Source organism: Microtus pennsylvanicus, chromosome 22, assembly GCF_037038515.1.
Source record: "Microtus pennsylvanicus isolate mMicPen1 chromosome 22, mMicPen1.hap1, whole genome shotgun sequence".
Lineage (NCBI taxonomy): Eukaryota > Metazoa > Chordata > Mammalia > Rodentia > Cricetidae > Microtus > Microtus pennsylvanicus.
The window spans coordinates 36,112,785-36,134,962 of NC_134600.1; the positions used below are offsets into that span (position 1 = coordinate 36,112,785).

General features: G+C 42.8%; 1 protein-coding gene across 9 annotated transcripts in view; it reads right to left on the reverse strand.

Moving 5' to 3' along the window:
• Positions 1-22,178, reverse strand: part of Srpk2 (SRSF protein kinase 2) — a 170,477-nt gene that overhangs the window by 5,198 nt on the left and 143,101 nt on the right. For 3 of the 9 annotated variants that reach the window (XM_075955883.1, XM_075955885.1, XM_075955886.1), the window contains 9 exons: positions 19,289-19,454; positions 18,183-18,208; positions 16,998-17,244; positions 15,303-15,770; positions 8,527-8,627; positions 8,326-8,433; positions 3,099-3,168; positions 2,509-2,601; positions 2,044-2,136 (listed from right to left, as the gene is read on the reverse strand). In XM_075955883.1, the coding sequence (XP_075811998.1) occupies positions 2,044-2,136; positions 2,509-2,601; positions 3,099-3,168; positions 8,326-8,433; positions 8,527-8,627; positions 15,303-15,770; positions 16,998-17,244; positions 18,183-18,208; positions 19,289-19,454 (1,372 nt within the window). The remainder of the gene's footprint in view (positions 1-2,043; positions 2,137-2,508; positions 2,602-3,098; positions 3,169-8,325; positions 8,434-8,526; positions 8,628-15,302; positions 15,771-16,997; positions 17,245-18,182; positions 18,209-19,288; positions 19,455-22,178) is intronic. The other 6 variants (XM_075955887.1, XM_075955891.1, XM_075955889.1 and 3 more) reach the window with 3 other exon arrangements.

Sequence of the window (22,178 nt, forward strand, 5' to 3'; positions counted from 1 at the left end):
TCTGCAACTCCAATTCCAGGGGACCCGACACCTGATCTCTGCAGAAACCAAGCTCACATATGGTGCACATAAACAACACCTCACATACAACAAAACAACACAGTGACTAAGACCACCCACACTCATCTGTGCAGCCTATGGTGAGTGCTGTCACCCACGTGCGCTCCCATCGTCCACGGCCTCAGTGGCCTTTGTCCTGCATCTGCCAGGCAAAACCGTGTGAGCAAGAGGAAGTGCTAGAGCAGTCACACGGTTGTGGTTTGACCTGTTTTCTGTTCCCAGCTGTTTCTGAGGTAGCCTCCTCCTTCCCAGAGGTATTCCTCATGTTCCTAAAGCCTTATGATAGTCACACACTCCGTGCAGATGGAAAATTGGAATGATATGAGAATCTTTTGATTCTTTTAAAACTTGAAACCAAGAAAACAGAGCAGAACATTGCCAACATGAAGCCTGTCAGTACTAGCAACGAGAAGCCTGTGCCCACAGGCTCTGCTCCTCACAGTTCTTACAGGTCAGCTACTTTTCAGGAAGCCTTGGAGGTTAAGTTTAAAACATTCTTGAGTTTCAGCTTAAATATGTAAATTAAAGATATGGACTCCAGAGTGTGAGGCCAGCCTGAGATGCGCACAGGGAACCTCGTGGTGGTTTCTGTGAAACTCACCTCCCTCGCTGTCGCACGTGAACTTCGGTGCACTTCTGACATATTCAGTTCAATTTAATTAAATCTTTACTTTCTTATTAACTTTTTTTTCTTCTGTGCATTAACATTTTGCTTGTATACATATCTGTGCACCATATGTATGCCTAGAGCCCAAGGAAGCTGAAAGAAGTTGTTGGATCCTCTTGAACTTTAATTACAGAAAATCGTGAGCTACCATGTGGGTGCAGAGAATTAAATCCAAGTCCTCTGCAAGAGCATCCAGTGCTCTTAACTGCCGAGTCATCCTTCTAGTCCCTTTATTACATCTGCAGCATCTGGAAGCATCTGTTTTGTGTGTGGGAACACATGTGCCATGCAGGAGTACGTAGAGCAAGCAGTAGGCATTCTCCTTCTCCTGAGTTCTGGGGTCAAAGTCAGGCTATCTGACTTGGGGGCAAATTTTACCTGGTGAGCAATTTAATAGGAGCCCTGAATTTATTTAGGAGCGGTTAACTTCTTGTGAGTGCAGTCTCTCATTGGGGCCTGGAGCTGATTGCTAGACTGCCTGGCTGAAGAGCCCCAGGGTTCCAGGCACTGGATTACAAACACACATGCTTTCTTATGTAAGTGCTGGGACTGAGCTCAGATCAAGCTTGTGTGGCAAACACTTTACCAACTAGCTTTCTTCCCAGTCCTCACTCAAACTTTCTTTAAAGGAGAATGCAAACAAAACTGAACCTATGGTAAAAACAATTAACAACACCAAAGAGGCGCAAAAGGCAACAGCACCTGAGAGTTTTGTTGTCATCAGACAAGATCTTATGTAGCCTATGCTAACCTAGTTGAGGATGGCCCTGAATTCCGTACCTTCTACACCCACCTCCCAGCTTTTTCTGAGGAGTCACTTTTTAGGGTGTGGGGAGACCCTTGGGGCTTCCTGGTATTTTTAAGCATTGATACTGACTGGAGACCACAAACGGCAAACAAGGGTTCGACGTCACGGCCAAGGGACGGTCAGTGAGAACGGTGTCCTTAAGACCAATCACCATGTGCATAGCACAGCCCCACACAGTGCCAGATAACTCAGACATCTCCAAGAAAATGCCCATGTCCTGAGTGCTGGGGTTAGAGAGGAGCCATCCTCTCAGCTCAATCGAGCTCCTTTCCACAGATATCTGAACAGATAGTGTGTGGAGTCAGTAAGGATTGTTGGAAGCCTGTTTTCTCACAAAAGTCTCGCTCCACAGATACCAGATGATTCCAGATTATTTCGTGAGTACCTTCTTCAGAAGAATTCCTCAGTTGCAAAGTCTTGATCTTTTCCACTGCCCAAACATGAGTGCACTACTTCTCCCTTTGGGAGAGGATTATGCTGAAAATCAGTGTTGCATAAATACCGTTACCTTTTCTGGTGAAAAACTCCTTGGAATATTTCCCCAACATAGCGTATTTTCGAGGGACTTTCCCCAGCAGTTCAATGATCAATGCTATGTGATCTGCATTGGGAAACATTGCCAGCAAAACAGAAACACACGACAGTTTAATCAGTACACTGCATGCAGACACTATCACTGCCCGCGCAGACAGAAACGGAGCGCAACCTGAATGACCAAAAACAGGATTTGTCCAGTTGATTCAAAACTAAAAGCCAGAGGGCAACCAGCTGTCCTGAGTGCCAGAACGAGGCCAGTGTCAGTGCGTCACAGCACAGACCACACTTAGTCTTCGTCGGCATGTACACCAGCACAGGCATCTGCTCAGCTGCTTTTGGAATTTAGAAGCAATGCTTTGGTCACCATTACTGCTGCTCCTGCAGCTATTCCATTTCTGTCTGCATCGTGGCGCTTTTCAAAGAGAAGAGGTACTACCTCTGCGGTTGAAGAATTCCCGAGAATATTTTCCAGACAGAGCAAAGTGCCTTGGGATACTGCCTAGCAGCTCTATGATGTGGGCTATGTGGTCTATGAGGAGAGAAAAAAAAAAGGATATAGGAATGGGGAGGGCAAAGGGAAAGATGGGATAAAAGAAGAGGGGAAAAGTGAAATTAGTAAAAAATCAGAACTAGATTCAAATCAACAATGTCTGCAGCACATCCATGCAGAGGTTCATAGGAATGGCAGGCCTCAGACACCAACTGGAGCAGCAACAGTGACTGAGGCCAGCTCACCCCAGGCTACCTCAGCATTGAAAGCAAGGAAGCATGAAGATGGGCAGGTTCACAGAAGGAATTCAAGTCTGAATTCCCTGGTTTTCAACTGAGCTCCCAAACAGGGCAGCGAAATGGGCAGCAGAGCCACAGAGTGACCGTAATGGACCAGGAAAACTGTGGTGGGTGCTGCCCATTCACCAGCACTTAGGGGGCTTCAAACTCAAAGCAAAACTTGTCTCTGCTTCAGTCAGACAGTAAACAATATTCTCTAGATCCACACCAAGGTAGTCACTGGGCAACAGCACTCACCTTCATCTCTGGAATAGTCTTCCCCAGAATGCGGTTCGAACAAATAGTCTCCTGTTGCCAGCTCAAATGCCTAGGACACAACACACGACAAGCTGAACACTTCAGAGGTGGCTCAAGAGCCGGCAGTTCTTTGCTAGAGGAAGCCTACTTTTGCAGAGAACCACAAGCAGACCAAAGAACATCCTAGAAAAGCCCAACCCCTAGTTTTCCTTTCTTCCAGAAAAGTTCACAGAAGCCACAGGGATATTTTTACGTCTTCTCATGGGAGAGGGAAGAGCTGAGGCTCTCCTCCCACTGTAGGAAGTGGAACAGAGCTATCCAGCAGTCAGCAGCAGCTCTGGTCACTGCACACTGCAGCTTCTACACAGAGTGAAATAAGGCTAAGTTCGGAACTCAGGCAGGCCTGTGAGTCCAAGGCCCATCAGATCAGGTATTGCTGGGCTTTTTCGATGCACTTAGGATCAAGGACTAGTTCCAGCATCTTGGTTATCAGTTTACTCATCTCTGACTCAACCAGAGGAGCACCTAGAACCAAGACTCCCTTCTCTTCTACCCTCCAGGCCCTCACGCTGCTACCTACTATCCCTCAGAACATCAGCGTGAAGAGAAGTCCACTCATTTTTACTTACTTTGCTCAGAAAAAGGCTCAGGACCAGAAGTCTGATTATTTTTTTTTTAAAAAAAAAGGAAAGAAGGAAAGAAAGAAAACAAACTATCTTTTTCATTATACATACAGGAATCTGGTTTTGTGAGCTATGCAAAGACAGCAACCGCTACTGTGCAGATAATGAAAACTTTTTTTTAAAGGTTAACTCCTATTTTTAGCTTCTCCCAGATTTAATGCTACTGTGGTTAAACTCTTCCTGCTTGCTGATGCTGGTGAACAGGCAACCATGCCAACGTCTCTCCTTCTCGCAAGACTGCTTTTCGCATCCCTGCTGAAGAGCATTCCCAACATTAGTCACCCCTCTCTCTCCCTTCTAATGGCCAGGGTGCCGAGCAGGCTCCTGGAGGCTCATTTACCAGGTAACAGCTGTCCAACTAACAGCACAGCCACAGTCCCTTAATTTTTAAATACATGAATTACATCCTGATTGAGAAGGAGGTCCCAAAGCAACTTGGGTCTGAGAGGGCACAGCAATATCATCTCAGCAGAAGACAACCTGACAGCCCAGCACTGCAGCTGCAACAAGAACACACAGTGCACACAGACTCTTGGTTGGGGGACACACACAACCCAGCTACCCAATTAACAATCATGGCAGCTGAAACAACCTCTGAGAAAGAAAATTATTTATTGGGCCCCAATTCCAAGTGGACAAGACTGTTTCATGCTTGCAAAAACCATTAAATAACCTGCAGGCCAGGAGGGAAATTTGGAACCCTAACAGGATGAAAGACACTGGAGAAGCCACTGGAATCCGGGTTAAGGAGAACCCTCAATGTGCTTCTCTTTGCCCAGCATTGATATTATCAGATACTTTTTTTTTAAGAAGATGATTATTTGAACAGCACTCAGGTTTCCAGTATAGTACTTAAAGATGACTATCGATGAAACTATTAATAAAAAAAGAGCTTGGGGCTGGAGAGATGGCTCAGGGATTAAGGGCACTGGCTGTTCTTTCCGAGGACCAAGGTTCAGTTCCCAGCACCCACATGGTAGGCTCACAACCTTTTGTAACTCCAATTCCAGAGGATTTGATATCCTCTTCTGGCCTTCATGGAATCTGCCTGTATGTGGTGCATAGATATACATGCAGGCAAAGCACCCATACACATAAAATAAAAATAAATGTTTTTTTAAAAGAGAGAAACAAAAAAGAGAGAATTAAAAAAAAAGAAGAGGAAAGGAGAATAGATCCCTGGATGAATATGACATATAGCAGGGCAAATAACATGTTAGAATAAATATGACATACATAAGGGTAAATACATGTTAGAATAAAAACAGCCCTCCCCCCACTGTGGTCACAAACATGTTTTGATGCTAGCAGCTGTGGAAGTAGGGAACATTATTTTTTTTTAAATCAAATGTCTTCTTTTTTATATTTTATTTATTTATTATGTATACAATATTCCGTCTGTGTGTGTGTCTGCAGGCCAGAAGAGGGCACCAGACCTCTTTACAGATGGTTGTGAGCCACCATGTGGTTGCTGGGAATTGAACTCAGGACCTTTGGAAGAGCAGGCAATGCTCTTAACCGCTGAGCCATCTCTCCAGCCCATCGATATACTAAGCTATTCCACCGCAAGTTCTATTATTAGTATTCAATATTAGGCAACTCTGGAATCTTCTTCCTCTTCTTAGTCCCTTGAGGACTTTCCTCATCACTGTTCTAAGTTCCAGGGAGAACAGGTACTTCCTTTTCTGCTCTGACCATTGCTGGAGAAGTCTAGAGAAATTTGTCAGAATTAAAATTTTGTGTTTTCATTCTGATTGTGACGAGGACTCCCCTACTTAAACAAAGACACTGTACAAAGAGGAAGCAGTGAGCACACAGACTTCATGTTGATATACACTACACATTTAGACCCACAAGGTGCCAAAGGCCATGAACTGAGATCCTGCTGCCTTTCTTGGTTGTACTTGTCCAGCGACAGAGCCCAAACTGTCCTCCCAACAGCAGTAGGGGCCTCCTCACACCTAGAACTTCTTGTTTCCAATGCAGCCTCTGGTCGAGTTATACCACTTGTAAAACTGGAAGGGCTATGAGTTTTGCAGTAACTACTTATGGCCTTTTCAATGCCGGGCAAATTTAAACTTCAGAGGGGGAAAAAGGTGAACAAGCTCTGGCTCCTCCTCTGTGACTTGTTAGGAGGGAACTGGACTGGCAACAACCTCGGAGCAGCCCCAACAGCACTGGGACAAACGGAGACAGAGTCAGCATTTCCTTAGTGTCTCATGATGTATAAACACTTCACAGCCAGAGCGTGGTCGACGGTCAGAAGGCTGCACAGAGCACAGGGACAAAGAGGATATAAGAGGATGCCTGCCAACAGCTCAACTGCTACCCACATAACCTGTGATGTCCTGCTTTTCTGGTTTATATCACCAACCTTAACATCCAAAATTAGAAGCACAAGATTTCAGGGTTCAGAGTTCTCAGAGCCTGACTCACTGCAGCCCTGGCACATGGACTTCTGTATTGCTGGGGACAAATGGAAACTGGCCTTGCCAGAGCCTGCCCAGCACACACAGCCCATCTGGTCAAGGCATCCTTTCCTTCTAATCTGGCCTTTGCCTTCCCTCTACCCTCACACTGCAAAGCAAAAACCTCTCCACACCGACCCTGAAAATAAAAGTTAACTATCACATGGCCAGTAGCTTCTCTCAGCCACTATATCTGGATTTTAGGATCTCATTGAAAAACAAAATTTTAAAATAATTTTAAATTCATTTTCTGGAATTATTAGAACAAGAACCTAGGAAGGCATCGTATTTCTTAACTGGCCACATCAATCATCTCAGATAATGATAAAAGCATCTCATATCTCTCACATCACCTAGCATTATCTGCTTAACAAAATGCTTTTACACTGGACTGGAGACATGACTCAGCGGTTAAGAGCACTTGCTGCTCTTACAGAGGGCCCAGGTTCAGTTCCTAGTGTAGACAAGGCAGATCAGTGGTAACACCAGTCCCAGGGAATCAGACACCAGGCATGTACAACGGGTATACAGACATACCACACGTGGGGGGGGGCATCTATGGCTTTTCGAGAAGGGTTTCTCTGTGTAGCCTTGGCTGTTCTGGAGTTCGCTTTGGAGACCAAGGCTGGCTTTGGACTCACAGAGATCTGCCTGCCTCTGCTTCCCAAGTGCTGGGACTAAAGACCATCCCACCTGACCAAAAAATTTGAAATGGTTAAAATGCTTTTTATATTAGCATTACTGGACATAAAATACAGAAGATTCAAAACAATGATTAAGTTCGGAACAACAGGTAAACATAATATTTACTCTGTTCTCCCCTTTCAGAAGATGAGCACTAAGCCTTGTATGGGAACCCTTTCATTTAGATATTCAAAGAGAATTTCTTTAAAAAGTGATTGGAAGAGTTGAAGAAGTGATTCAGTAGGAAGAATACTTGCCTATTGGGTGTGAACCTCTGGGCTCCATCCCTAGAACTACAATAAAATTAAGTAATACTAAATAAGATAAACATGGTAGCACTGGAAACTACAAGAACACACATGCCACCTTTCCCACCAAAGAACAACAAGAAGCTGACTGAGAGGAATGTGCCAAACTGGCTGAACTTGGTGAAAGACAGCCTGGTATTTGCTTATGAGTGAGGAACAACACATGCTTCTCAATTCACAGTTTAGAGCAAACGGCAGCAATCCTGGAATCTCAGCATTCAAACCAGTCTGGGCTACATTTCAAAAATGAAACAAAGAAAAAGATACTAAGCTGAAGATGATGAAGAGATGCTCAGTTAGTAAAGTGTCTGCCATAGAAGCCCATGAGTTTCATCTCCAGAACTGGTATATCAGTGCTTGTAAAACCAGCACTTAGGGAAGCAGACCAACCGAACCTAATCAAGAGTTCTAGAATGAGTTATCCAGAATAACACTGAGGATCCCTGTCCCTCCACATGCACGTGCATATATGTGTACATACAGTTACACACACCTGTTTACATGATGTGTGCCGATTCTGGGTTTAGTTTAGAATGCCCCCAGGGGAGGACCACTGTGTTCCTGGGGAAACAGACTCAAACTGAGGACATTTGTGCCATCATTGCTGTCTCAGGAGAGCCAGAAAACAAGGCAGAACTCTTGAGTTAGAAAGAAAGCAACGGGGCTGGAGAGATGGCTCAGAGGTTAAGAGCATTGCCTGCTCTTCCAAAGGTTCTGAGTTCAATTCCCAGCAACCACATGGTGGCTCACAACCATCTGTAATGGGGTCTGGTGCCCTCTTCTGGCATACACACAGGCAGAATATTATATACATAATAAATAAATAAATATTTAAAAAAAAAGAAAGAAAGCAACGAAGAGGAAAGAGCCTTCCTGAAGCTCTGGGAGAGGTCACCTGTCAGTGCTACAAGCTTCCCAGTACAGTCACCCTCTCCTGTGAGAAGACATCTGACGTTACCCCTCGATGTGAAAGGGAGCCGGAAACGCACAGAAACTTCCAGAGACTAAAAGCAAGACTCTACCCCATCAAGAGCATTAAAGAGAAGTCATTTCTAGGGAAGAAAGTGGCAAAGGGGGCTCTTACCATGCATGCTGTACTCCAAATGTCTGCGGGAGTGCTGTAGCCGGCTCCTATCAGAACTTCTATGGACCTATACTGACGTGTTTGGATATCCTCTGTGAAATGTTTGTGCTGAAAAGGAAGAGATGTGATAAATACTGTTTCAAAAAGAGCATCTCCTCACATAAAATCATGATTAAAATGCAAAATGAAAACCCTACTTACCACCCAACAAGCATTTCCCAGGTCAGCAATTTTTACTCTAATTTTATCTGCGTTCCGTGGATCCAGAGGGTTCACCAACAGGTCAGCTGCCCGGGTTTTTGCTGCCATGAGCAAACAGCAGGACAGTTAGCACAGGACGAGAGCCTAGCACATGTGAGCACAGTGCTTGCCAAGTACAGCCTCTCTGTAGGATAAGCCTAGAATCCTGCAGGTTCAACTACCGCGGAAACACTAAAGCCACTTAAAGATAAACACGGGTAACCAGTCGGTTCTGAGCAGTATGCAGTTCACCGATGCCATGTGACCATGAATACCACCTCAACACTGAGAGCATTCCCTACTACAGCTTCCTTAACTGAACATTCAAAGATATCAAGGGTTATTTGACAACTGATAAGCAAAAGCAGATTATAGGCAGAGGCTATCTTTTATGGTTTAGTTTTGAACAGGAAGATGCCAAACCAGCGTCTCAATAGCTGAAGTAGGCCATTAAGGCAGACTCAGATGATTTGACATACACACACACACACACACACACACACACACACACACACACGATGACCTATAGCAGGCCCAGGCCTAGGGTCACTGAATTCAGGAAAGTTCTCGGCTCAGCCTTAGCTATGTTGTAAGCAGTTAACGCAGGTCAGCACGTCCATCTTTGTACTTAATCTGAGCCCTTCCATGCTCACATTTTTTGGTCATATTGAATTGGAATTTACAAAATTAAGACTATTGAGAAAACTCAGCTCAGTGCAGAACATTAACGCCCTTGTTGGGGAGTCATTTTTTTCATGCCAGGTTAATGCTTGTGTGTACTGTGTCGTTCAGTGTACTGAACTGAGGAGTCATGGTGCTCAAGGGGATTCAGTTTCTTGGTAAATCCCATGGAGGAGGCAAGGTCAATCTTGCTAACATAACAGCAGGGCAGACTGAAGCAGGGCCACCAGGACCTAAAACATCCAGATAATCCAGAGGCAGGCCACAGGGTCTCAACTCTGGTCAGGGTTTGAACTCTGACACCCTTCCCTGAGTTTATGAATCAACTTGGGCCAGACAGGCAAAGAGGTTCTCTTCCTGCCACTTGCCTCTGCCCATCCCCCTGTATGAGGGTGGTCACATAAAACACCGGGTTTTATCAAAGACTAGGTAGGAGCTAGGGAAAATAAAAGAAACACAGACACTCAGGAAAAAATGATAATGAAAGAGAAGGCAGTGCTCCGACCTAACTAAGCACAGTACTCTGACCAATGGAGGAGACTGGTTGGAGACACACCCGCAACACCACCTCCCCCACTGTCACCGTCAAGAACAATTTTGTTCAAACAAATTCAAATCTTAGTTTCGACACCTATGAATTGCAAGCCTAGCAAATGACAAATTCTTTGAGACTATTTTCAGGAAGGAAAGAAATGGAATAACCTCTACCCCCAAAGACAGTCCTGCCTGAATGGCCAGGACTTAATTTTGCTTTAGTCAGTGAGTAAAGAAACTACATAGACATTCGGTGCTAGACTTCAGGTTAGGTAGCTGGCTTGGCGGATCTCGGTACCAGGGAAGCAGCTAGTTCGTAATCTACTAATTTCTCCTAAGCTGTGTGATTCAAATGTATTAGAAGAAGTCTACTTTCAGGACAACATTGCCACGTGTTTAAATAGTTTCTTTGCAGCTAACAGTTGTCTATAATGCTCACTAAACTAAATCTGGTAACATGCTATTATCCTCTAGTTTTGTTATTCAAACTAAGCTATTCAGATTACAATGTGTCTTAAACAATTATAGGCAATTTATTTCAATAATTTAATTGTATGAGAACACAAGAGGTGATAAAATATAATTGTGTGTCTCTGATTTTCTTTCTCGAGTGTCTCAGTTTCCACGTGAGGGAGGGCCCTGACTGCAGCACTGAAACAGACACCCACACCTGTTGCAAACTTCTTCCTACGTGTGTCTGGACTCACACTGCTTAGATTTAATTACCCCGCAGTGACCTGCCAGAGCCTTTCTTTCTGATGATGATGCTAACACAAATGACTTACTGGCACTCTTTCCCTTCCAAAATGAAAAGCTGCTAACTTTTCTCTGCCTCCACTAGAACATGAATAAAAATGGCAGGTTTTAGTTTAGGAAGCACTGGAATTTGAAGCTACTTTCTCAAAATCCGATCTCTTTTGTCAAGCAAGATGGTAGGTGATGAGACAGCCGACATCACTCGGTTGTGCACTACATGTTTAAAACACGCTAGGACAAAGGTACAAACAGCCTCTCTGTCTAGACGAGGGTCAGAACTAGGACAATCAATGCTGATACCTGATCAATTCCTTTGACAAACACTTACCAAGGCCCTTTTTATATGCCATTATGGTGCCAGAACACAGTAAAAAGACACACTAGAATTAGGAAACTCATGTCATACACTGGTTGAAAATACAGCCAGTAATAACCAGGCAGTGATGGCACACACCTTTAGTCCCAGCATTCAGGAGGCAAAGTCGGGGAGATCTGAGTCAAGGCCAGCCTGGTGTACATGACTGAGTTTCAGGACAACCAGCGCTACATGGAGAAACCCTGTCTCATAAAGACGAGAGAGGCAGAGACAAAAAGAGAAGATATAGGTTATAGTGCAAGCACACAAGCAATTCATATTAACATACCAGAAAACTATCTGCCACAAAGAAAAACAAAACTAAGAAGACATATGGTTGCGAAAGTGATGCTGAAAATCTTTTCTTCTATTTTTCCTTTTTCATGTGGTGTGGTGGGAGGAGCACAGCACCTGTATGGTGACACACAGAGAACAAGCACACTGTGTGTTCTGGGGACTGAAGCCATGTTACGAGGGTTGGAGGAAAAGTGCCTTTACCTACTGAGCCATTCTGCCAGCCCCTGAGAAAACTTTTCTGGGAGGACTGGTACTGAACAAAGCAGGAACAGGAGAAAGAACTCCCAGGCAGAGGCAGGCACTTCAGAGACCCTTATCACAGTCCAGCTCACAATCTGCAAAAGTTTTAAAAGACCGCCAGCTGGGGTGGCCCAGAGGCATCAGCAGGCTGTTTGGAAGCACAATGAGGAATGCTCAGTATTTATGGAGGGATGATTCAGAATATCAAGTATGTGAGAAACAGAAGCTAGACAGATCATTTGGGGAACAGGGAGAAGATAATAGGATATGCTTTAAAAGACACGTGTATTTCTAGATAGAGAATATCCTAAGGATGAAGAGATAAAATACAATGTCCATTCCATGGCAACCTGATCAGGATCGACTAAAAGGATTATGGAGTAAGGACTCCAAAGAGACCCAGCAGCCAAACCCACAAGATCACTCTGCTCTGAGCCTTTGCCCTTCGGATTCGTAAGACAAGATATGTCCATTGGCTGCCATGGCTGTTCTAGCAGCTAAGACAATCTCCTCATCTCAACTATCAAGGGCTATCAAGGTACTTGGAAGGCTATATCCTTTCTCCTGGCATCTAAGTTCTTCAAACATCATGATTTGGCCCTGACATGTTTTTACACTTCTATAATGTATACATCTCGCTCTAATGGCAAAAAACAGCACAAACTCACATCACTGCTTACTTCCGGGGTGGTGGTGGGGGTGGTGGTGGTGAAGGTACACTGTTTTACCACACCTTGGATCAGGGAAAATAAAAAACTATTTTCAAACTAAAGAGGAGAACTGAGAATGGACTGAGTAACAAAAAAACTTTAGTTAATTCTTCAGACAATAAATGCTTAAATATTTAAAAGTATCCTTAATATTTATAGCATGCAGTTTCTATACGTATAGCTATTTATTGAGCGAGACTTTCAGTGTAACTACTTTACTTCACAGAGGTGCCCTAATAATTCATTTCTGTGCTTCAGTTGATTGCTGTGCTGCTCACAGGCACAGGCAGCACTGTGGAGATGACTGCTGGACCCCATGAAAAGCTGTCAAGAATTAGGAACAAAGGAACTGATCTGAAAACTGCAAGAGTGATTCGGAAGGAAGTCAGGAATTGCAGGTGGAGGCACAATACACAGAAATAAGCCAAAAGGCCCTGAAACAATACCGCCAGACAACCATCTGGACCTGAGGGCCAAGGCAGGTAAGATCCTATTGTGTGAAGTGGCTGGCAAGGGTGACCTAGTTTGCCTTCTGTAGCTATAATAAAACACTGAGCAAACCAACTTGGAAGAATAAAGAGATTACTTGGCTTATACTTCCACAATACAGACCATGATTGAGGGAAATCACAACAGAAACTCAAGCAGGAACCCGAATGCAGAAACTGAAGCAAAGACCAGAGAGGAATGTTGCTTACTGACTTGTTCCCTACAGTTTGTTCAACTTTCCAGTACAGCCCAGAACTGTGGCATCTCACATCAATCATTAATTAAGAAAATGCCCCCACAGACTTGCCCACAGGCCAATATAATGAAAGCAATTCTTCAATTGAGGTTCCTTCTTCCCAAGTGACTTGTATTAACTTGACAAAAACCACCACATGACAGAAAAGAATGGGCATGAAGATAACCAACACAATACAGGCATGTTTTAGCTAAGACCCACAGCATCCCCACTCTCACTGGGAAGGGAAGCACTGGGGCAGATCTACCACTTTCTCCTTGGGCCCTACATGCTGCTATGATTCAGTAGAAACTGAGTCAGTCAACAGGGATTGAGCCATCAATGCCATAGCAGCCAAAGGAAATCATGGACAGGCACAGTAAGTGAGAAAAAGACCACAGCATAAGAAGAACAATGTCAGAACAGAGGTCATGGTGGTATCAACACTTAAGATGTATAGACCTGGTAAACTTCCCAAAGGAACAGCAAAGTAAACAGAAACTGCAAATAGAGGAAGACAGGCTGCTGTGTGGAGACCGCAGGGCCCAAGCAGGAGTTACACCTCGCACTCCTTCCAAGACAAAGGAGGTAAAGTAGCTAGCTTATCCTACCAATCAAGAAATAAAACTAGTTCTCTGACAGTGTGCAAGTAAGTGTTCTTTACGTGAAAGCTCTCAATTTTCAGTTAACTTTTTGCAATGGAATTTTAGATTTGCCTAAATTAGAACCATCCCTTACTCACTCATTACAATCATAAATTTTTTTTTTAATTTTATTTTCAAGACAGGGTTTTTCCATAGCTTTTTGGTTCCTGTCCTGGAACTAGCTCTTGTAGACCAGGCTGGTCTCGAACTCACAGAGTGCTGGGATTAAAGGCGTGCGCCACAACCGCCCGGCATAAATTCTGTTTTTCATAATGCCCTAACCTATCCCTAACTACCCTTGCTCACCAGATGAGTGAATAACAACGTGGTAGGTGAAATCAAACAAGTAAACAAAACCCATGAGCTGCCCACCGTGCCTGAGCCTCAGATACCATCAATCTGGCAGAACAGTAAAGAGTATGCCTGTTAGGGGACTTTAAACAACCAAGGTACAGGGACTGAATTTAATAATACATAGCATTTGCTTTCAATAGTAACAACACTAAATGTGGCTGTTGCTTCCCTTTAATAGAAGAAATTGAGGCACAAAGAGGTTAAGAAATTAAAGTCCCATGATGATTAGATTTTTTTTAAATATTTATTTATTTATTATGTATACAATATTCTGTCTGTGCGTATCCCTGCAGGCCAGAAGAGGGCACCAGACCTCATTACAGATGGTTGTGAGCCACCATGTGGTTGCCGGGAATTGAACTCAGGACCTTTGGAAGAGCAGGCAATGCTCTTAACCACTGAGCCATCTCTCCAGCCCCGATGATTAGATTTTAAGATGGGGTTTTATTTTCTATATTTGAAACCACTGTTCTAAATTGTCATGCGCAAAATAATGAAAAGCTATTGCATAAATTACTTTGCATATAAATATGTAAATGTGTGAAAAATCAAGCTGCAATAGACACAATAAAAGCAGAGAAGATACAAGTTACTAGTGTCCCTGCTCAGAATGAACCTGTATTTATTTTATGTGAACTCTACCACTCCCTGGCTAAAACAAGGGTGAGGCAATAAACCATGCACTGCCACGTAAGCAAGACACAAAGTGGGACGATTAATTACAGCCCGTGAGTAACAGAGGTGCTGGCCTGCTGCAACTGAAGAGGCTGTAGAATCTTCTGCCATTTCGTGGGTTGGCTCAATTACTTGCCATGTGTTAAAAACACTCTTGGCAGCAGAGGGCAGAGGAGGATTCTGAACTTTTCCACTAAGGGTCAGAATGGACATTAACAGTGATATCCAATCTTTCCTTCCTTAAGTTAATATGCAGTTAGCTACATGGTATTTGCTCCTAAAATATGGGTCTGCAGAAAGGGCCCCTGACAGATAAGAACCTAAGATCCAATCTGTAATCTGCCATCATGCTTTATCAAAAGTAGAATCATATAAACAAGGACAACCATCAAATAAAATATAACTTGTCTCTTAGTATAGCTGAAAACTGCAGGTGTTCCCCTGACTAGAAAAAAACAACCCCTAAAGATACTACTACCACCAGCTAGAAAAGGGTTGTATGTAGCAAGCTATGAGGTTGTTAGTGGTGAAGATGTTTCAAGTATCCGACGTCACTGAAAAAGCAATAAATGAAAATGTTCAGGGATAGGATTTCAGAGAGTAAGAGAAACCCTGACGACACACGATAGATACGCTGCTAACGCATTTCATGTGTTCTTGACTATGAAAGTACTGAAACTCAAGGGTTGGTGGTTATTTACATATCTTCTCCCCTTTATCAAAGGCCTGACTCTGCCCAGGGAAAGCAGATGCAAAGGGATACTTACTTTTTGGCAAATCTCCAGTACTAGAGGCTGAAACTGTTCTGCTTCTGTCATGGGATGGGCTGCTCTCCTCTTGCTCAGTGAGAGGTGATCCCTCAGAAAGCACAGAGCCACAGGCCACAGGTTCTAAGGGCCCAGAAAATAATGACGTGGAAAACTCTGGATTTTTATGCTGTCCATTTGGCAATTCACCATTGAACTGTTCATAGGAACTGCCATACGTATAATCACTCTCTGCATTTGGCTCATCTAGGTTATATTCCTCAGGGTTTGCACAGTCATCTTCATCATCCTCTTCATCCTCCAGCTGCTGTTCCAATAAAAAGGGACCATTTTCAATATGGCCGTTGGCTTTAGGGGACTCCATCCATGTAGGGTCTATGTTTTCAAGTTCCTGTTCAACATCATCTTCATCCTTCTCAGCATTTTCCTTCTCCGTATCTTCTTTTTCTTCCTGGTCTTCAGCTTCACCTTAAAAAATATCAGATTAAGATTAGGAGTAATGACTCTCCTTGCACAGCAGTACTAGTTAGTACTAGTTAGATTAGGAGTAATGACTCTCCCACATGTTAGTACTAGTTAGCACTAGTTAGGTTAGGAGTAATAACTCACACAGTAGTACTAGTTAGTACTAGTAAGATTAGGAGTAATAACTCTTGCATGGTAGTACTAGTTAGTACTAGTTAGATTAGGAATAATGACTCTCCCACACAGTAGTACTAGTTAGTACTAGTAAGATTAGGAGTAATGACTCTCCTGCACAGTAGTACTAGTTAGATTAGGAGTAATGACTCCCGCACGTTAGTACTAGTCAGCTTAGGAGTAATAACTCTCCTGCACAGTAGTACTAGTTAGTACTAGTTAGAGTAGGAATAATGACTCTCCTGCACAGTAGTACTAGTTAGCTTCTGCAACAAGAGATACTTAGTATTTTTTTGGTTTTGGTTTTTACAGACAGGATTTCTCTGTGTAGCTCTGACTGTCCTGGAACTCCCTATGTAAACCAGGCTGGAGCTGAACTGAACCTGCCTCCTAAGTGGTGCGATTAACACCACATCCAACTAAAAGACGCTTTTAGCGTACCACAAAATCTTGTTTTCTGCTTATTTAATAATTAGCCTTCTATTTTCAGGAACAAGTTAGCTCTTGGGGTAAAATTCTGAGTAAAACTGGACTTTTGTTTCAGTCCCTCCCCATTGCTTTTTTCAGAGATGCTTACTGTACTGGATCTTTAAGATTTTAATTTTAAACGTGTGGTGTGCATGTGTGTACACGCGCATGGCCTTAGAGGCCAGAGGCCTCTGATCCCCTTAGAGCCAGAGTTACATGACCCAGGCGGTACTAGGAACAAAACTTGGTTCCTTTCCAAGACTACCGATCCATTTTTCCATTCCTTAACTGATTCCTCTGCCGTTTCAGAATAAGATCTGAGGTGCATTAAAGCTAGGCAAACATTAATTACAGAAAAAAAAGGGGGGGTCATCATCAACAGGAAAAAGACACTATGTTTCTCAGACTTCCTTCTCCGCTTTTTGACAGCCTACTTCGAAATGTTAACATATGCCTAGCAGATACTTTACAAAAGGAATACAGGAGTTAGAGAAAGTCGCTCTCCTATCTGAGACAGCAGCACGGAGCCAAGCTGTGGGGTACGGGACACCGGCCCAACAGCCCTTCCTACTGCTCAGTTATACTAACCGTTATCCTTTGCTGCCTCATCTTCTGTCACCTCCTCTAGCACTGCTTCCTTTAGTTTCTCCTCTGGGTGATATCCATCATCGTGTTCGTTGGAGGGTATGGCGGAAGTGATGCTTTCCTCTATGATTTTCCTCTCAGCTTCTCGTTCCAATTCCTCAATCTCCTGCAAGCGTTTCTCCAGCAACTCAGCCTGCCTCTTCTGTTTCTTTTTCAGCTTTTTCTTTTTATTTTTTGATATTTTTCCTATCTACAACATGGTAAGAAAATACCATATATCAGGTGCTTCTTCTTAAAACACTATTCAAGAATATAAGTGCTGGCAACACGGCAAATTCCTGCTCTAGTTCTAGTTCTAGTCACAAACTGTCAGAAGATCTGCCTTAGGGTAGGATTGTGCTTATACTTTGTTGGGCTTCCCCTTGAAGGTGCATAACTTCCATTAGAAAGTCTAGGAGAACTGAGCATCTTGAAAGACCTTGCTCTTAGCAAGAATCTCTTCTATCCAGACATTCTCGCTCCTCAACAACACAAACACCTACCAAGACAGGTGGCCAACAGCACTGAGTTTGGCTCTTAAACCAAGCTGTCATCAACAGCCAATATAACATTAATTTTCATAAATAATGATATAATATAAAAGGACAAAAAAGGAAAAGCCACAGTTTTGTCAACCTCCAGCTACAGCCATATACCTTAGAAAGCACTGGCAACCAGCAGCGAGAACCTTTAAAGCATCATAGTCCAAATCCTTAAATCAGGGTAGAACTATGAAAGTGATTTAGATTTTTCTGGCAACAACTTATCAGACTTGAATTTCTCTTCCAAGACAAAAGAGAATGCCCACTCACACATAACAGCTAGCTATAAAATAAGATACTTGGAGGTCAAGCAAAAGTAATTTTTAAAAGATTCTTTTAAACTTGATCTAAAACCTTGCAATTCACTGAACTTGGCCAACTGCAGCCCAGAGAACACAGGAGGAGACTGGTCTTGCAGTAGCTTTGCTATTCCCATACCTGAACCCAAGGTTTTTCTTTTTTGGGGGAGTGGGTAGCAGATATGGAGCACTTATAAATATGTCCACTTTTAAATTAGTTAAGACTACAACATTTGCTATATAATTTGTGAAGCTAACTAGTAAAAAGTCCCTGCTGACATGCTGAATATACATGTAAAAATACTTACAGGCTTTTGCTGTGGAGCCGTACTCACTAAAACAAAACAAAACAAAATGGGTATTCAGAGAAAAACAGACAATCTGATTTGTAACATGAAATAATATTGTCTTCTAATAACTACCCAACTTCACAACTTCAAAACACTTAAACCTTTGAGATTTCTAAAGATAGGAACCTAGAAAAAGATTATGCAATGCAGGCACATGACTGACTCTTCCAGGACACAGGAGAAGCTGTTCATATATAAAGTCACTCATCTTGCAGCCTCTCTCAAATCAATGACTGGAAAATTGAGAAAACAGCAGAAAGAAGAAAAAGAAATGGAAGAAGAGTTTATAAGTCAGTCATAGAACCAAATGTGTTTCACAAACAAGGCAATGAACATTTTAGAAGAGAAGGCACCCAGCTATGTTTAAAAACTACTTGGAAAGCATCACAGAGTTAAATCACACAGCACAGCACATTCAGCAATGAGTCTAAAAGTCAGCATTACAAGCATAAAAACTGTGAATTGCTTGCATGAGCTAAGACCATCACGATGGCCGTTGACGAGGTCACAAGACCTGTAGTCTGCACATCTGTTCAGCAATGTACCAGCACACAGGCAATGTAACTGCACTGAAAGCACAGCCAGCTCCTCACTGCCAATAAATTCTACGAAATTCAGAAGAAAAACTATGCTAATGCTCATGACCTGATCCCCTTTCCCACTCCACATCCCTCGATCTTTCACAGCTAATACCAAATGTATCAGTCAGACTGAGATGGGGGCAACTACATTAACTTTAGAGAGGAAAAAGAGTTTTATAAAACCTAAGCCAGAAAAAACTCAGATGACTGCAGGTAGGCTACAAGAAACCTGCTACCTATGCTCCTGTGTAGATGAAACAACAGCTGAGAATTTACATGCTCAGTAGAGGGTAAAGATAGCACAAACAATTAAAAATAAATTAACTAGGGCATCTTCTTGGGGAAAAAAAGTTATTTTCAGTATCCAAACTCTTAGAAAAAGTTACTAATATGTACACATCAAACTCAACTGTCCCCAAGGCATAAGTCTGAAAGCTTCCAGCCCCCAAGTGGACTGAAGCAATGAGGGCTCAGCTCCCTCACCTGCAGACCCAGAAGGAGGAGGAGCACCTGCTTTCTGCCACTCAGTAGCCTCGGCCGCCATTCTTCGCACGTACGCATCATCTACACACATCAAGATGTTCTCCGGCTTTATGTCAGTGTGGATTATCTTGCATTTACTGTGTAGATAATCTAACCCTTGAAGAACCTGGTCATAGTAAAATAAGAAAGGACTTATTAGTATTTTTTTTTTTTTTGGTTTTTCGAGACAGGGTTTCTCTGTGGTTTTGGAGCCTGTCCTGGAACTAGCTCTGTAGACCAGGCTGGTCTCGAACTCACAGAGATCTGCCTGCCTCTGCCTCCCAAGTGCTGGGATTAAAGGCGTGCGCCACCACTGCCCGGCACTTATTAGTATTTTTATTATGTAACTTATTTCACCACGAAATCTACAATTTTTCCACATATTATTTCCATGTGTAAAATGGAATACAATTTTATAAGCACAGATGGATGTTTACTTTTAAAAAAAGAATTTCCTTATAGGCAACCAATGTGCATCACTTTGGGACTCATGCTCACAGACCCAAATGAATCTCTCCATATGTCTTTAATAACAATTTATCTGTAACTCCAGTTCTAACAGGTCCACTTTCACCCTCTTACCTCTGCAGGCACAAGGCAGACATACTGCAGATACTACACACACAGAGGCAAAACACTCATAAAATAATGAATAAATATCTATATATGTCTTTAAAATTTTTCAAATCTATATGATTTAATGTTTTAAGTGCACAACTCAGAATCATTTCCTCCTCCATAAAGAAATCCCACACTCTGAGCAGTGACTTCATATGCCCCTTCCACTCCTACAGTCCTAACACTAAACTATGTGTGTGACTCATACCAAGTGGTCTCTGCCTGTGTGTTTGGGAAAACACATGATGTGCATTCACTTATATGCATATGTGCAGAGGCAAGGGGCTCAAAATCAGGTATGTCCCTCAATAGCTCTCTACTTTCTTTTTCTTTTAAATGTTTATTTATTATGTATAACAATTTATCTGTAATAGTATTCTGTCTACATGTATGCCTGCAGGCCAGAAGAGGGCATCAGACCTCATTACAGATGGTTGTGAGCCACCATGTGGTTGCTGCGAATTAAACTCAGGACCTTTGGAAGAGCAGGCAATGCTCTTAACCACTGAGCCATCTCTCCAGCCCTCTACTTTCTTTAAATAAAAAATACTGGGTTTTCTTCCTGACCCTGGCACTCACCAATCTGGTAGAATGGCTGGCCTGGCTTTGACTCACTAGTGCTGGGATCACAGACACACATCACTACACCAGGCCCTTTCTCTATGAGGGTGCTAGGAATCGGAACTCAGGCCCGTAAGCCTATGCAGGCCCTTTACCAACTGAGCCATCCCCCTACCCCAAAGCACTCTAGTAATGAGCATAAAGACTGAGGCTCATGCTGGGTAGCAAACATCAGTTATTTACTTCCTTTTGTTGCTCAACAGTATTCCTCTATGAAGAGACATGGCACTTTTTAAAGATTTGTTCATTTTTATGTATGTGACTATTTTGATTACATTTATGGATGCCTGGTACCATCAGAACACATGAACACTGGAATTGGAGATAAGAATGATCATAAGCCACCACTCAGTGCTGGTAAACAAACCCAGGTCCTCTGTGAGAAGAGCAAGTGTTCTTACCCACGGAGCAATGGATAAGACAACAAACAAACAAAACCCCCAAAAGTTGACAAAGCTGGGCGGTGGTAGCCCAGACACTAAATCCCAGCACTCAGTAGGCAGAGGTAGGATGATCTCTGCCTCAGTGAGTTCAAGGCAAGCCTGGTCTACAGAGCTAGTTCCAGGACAGACAGGTCCTGAAACTACACAAAGTAACCCTGACTTGAAAAGTGTGTGAGTGTGTGTGTGTGCTTTCAGTAAGTGGCTTGGGTTGGCTGTGTAGCCCTAACCTACTGTGTAAGGCCCTGGTCAATCCCTAGCACCACAAAGAACAAAAGCCAAGGTAAAAATCCTCAATTAAAATAAGCTTAACCTGGGCTGGGAGATGACTTAGCACATGCTTGCCTTGTAAGCCTGAGGACCTCAGTTTGGATCCCTGGAAACCCATGTGCTGTCAGATGGGGAAAGCAGGACTCTCCTGTGAAGGCAGAACATGGAATTCCCCAGAATTCTTAGCCAGATTAGCCCGACTGGAGAGTTCTACATTTACCTGAAAGACTCCAACTCAAGGAATATGGAGAATGATATAGGGTGATTTCTGACATCAATTTCAGGCCTCAACATGCCTGTGAAGCCACACATTAGCATAAACGCGTGTAAAACCTCATATGGAAAAATACAATTAAACCTTAATAAAACACTAAAAGACCAAAAGTAAGAAAGACAGCATTATATATTTTCATAAAAAGTTCAAGACCAGCCTACTCTACAAGAGCTAGTTCCAAGACAGGCTCCAAAACCACAGAGAAACCCTGTCTCGAAAAACCAAAAAAAAAAGAAAAAAACAAAACAAAACAAAACACCATGTTAACAGCAAACGTTTAAAGAAAGATTTTTCTCCTCAACATAAAGCCAACCACACTGAACATTATAGAAGAGAAAGTGGGAAGTACATTTGAATGCATTGGCACAGGAGACCACTTCCTAAATAGAATCCCAGCAGCACAGACATGGAGAGAAACAATTAATAAATGGGACCTCCTGAAACTGGAAAGTTTCTGTAGAGCAAAGAACATAGTCAACAAGACACAACAACAGCCTACAGAATTGGTAAAGATCTTCACTAACCCCACATCAATCAGAGGTCTAATCTCCAAAATATACAAAAAACTCAAGAAATTGGTCATCAAAAGAACAAATAATCCAATAAAAAAAAATGGAGTACAGACCTA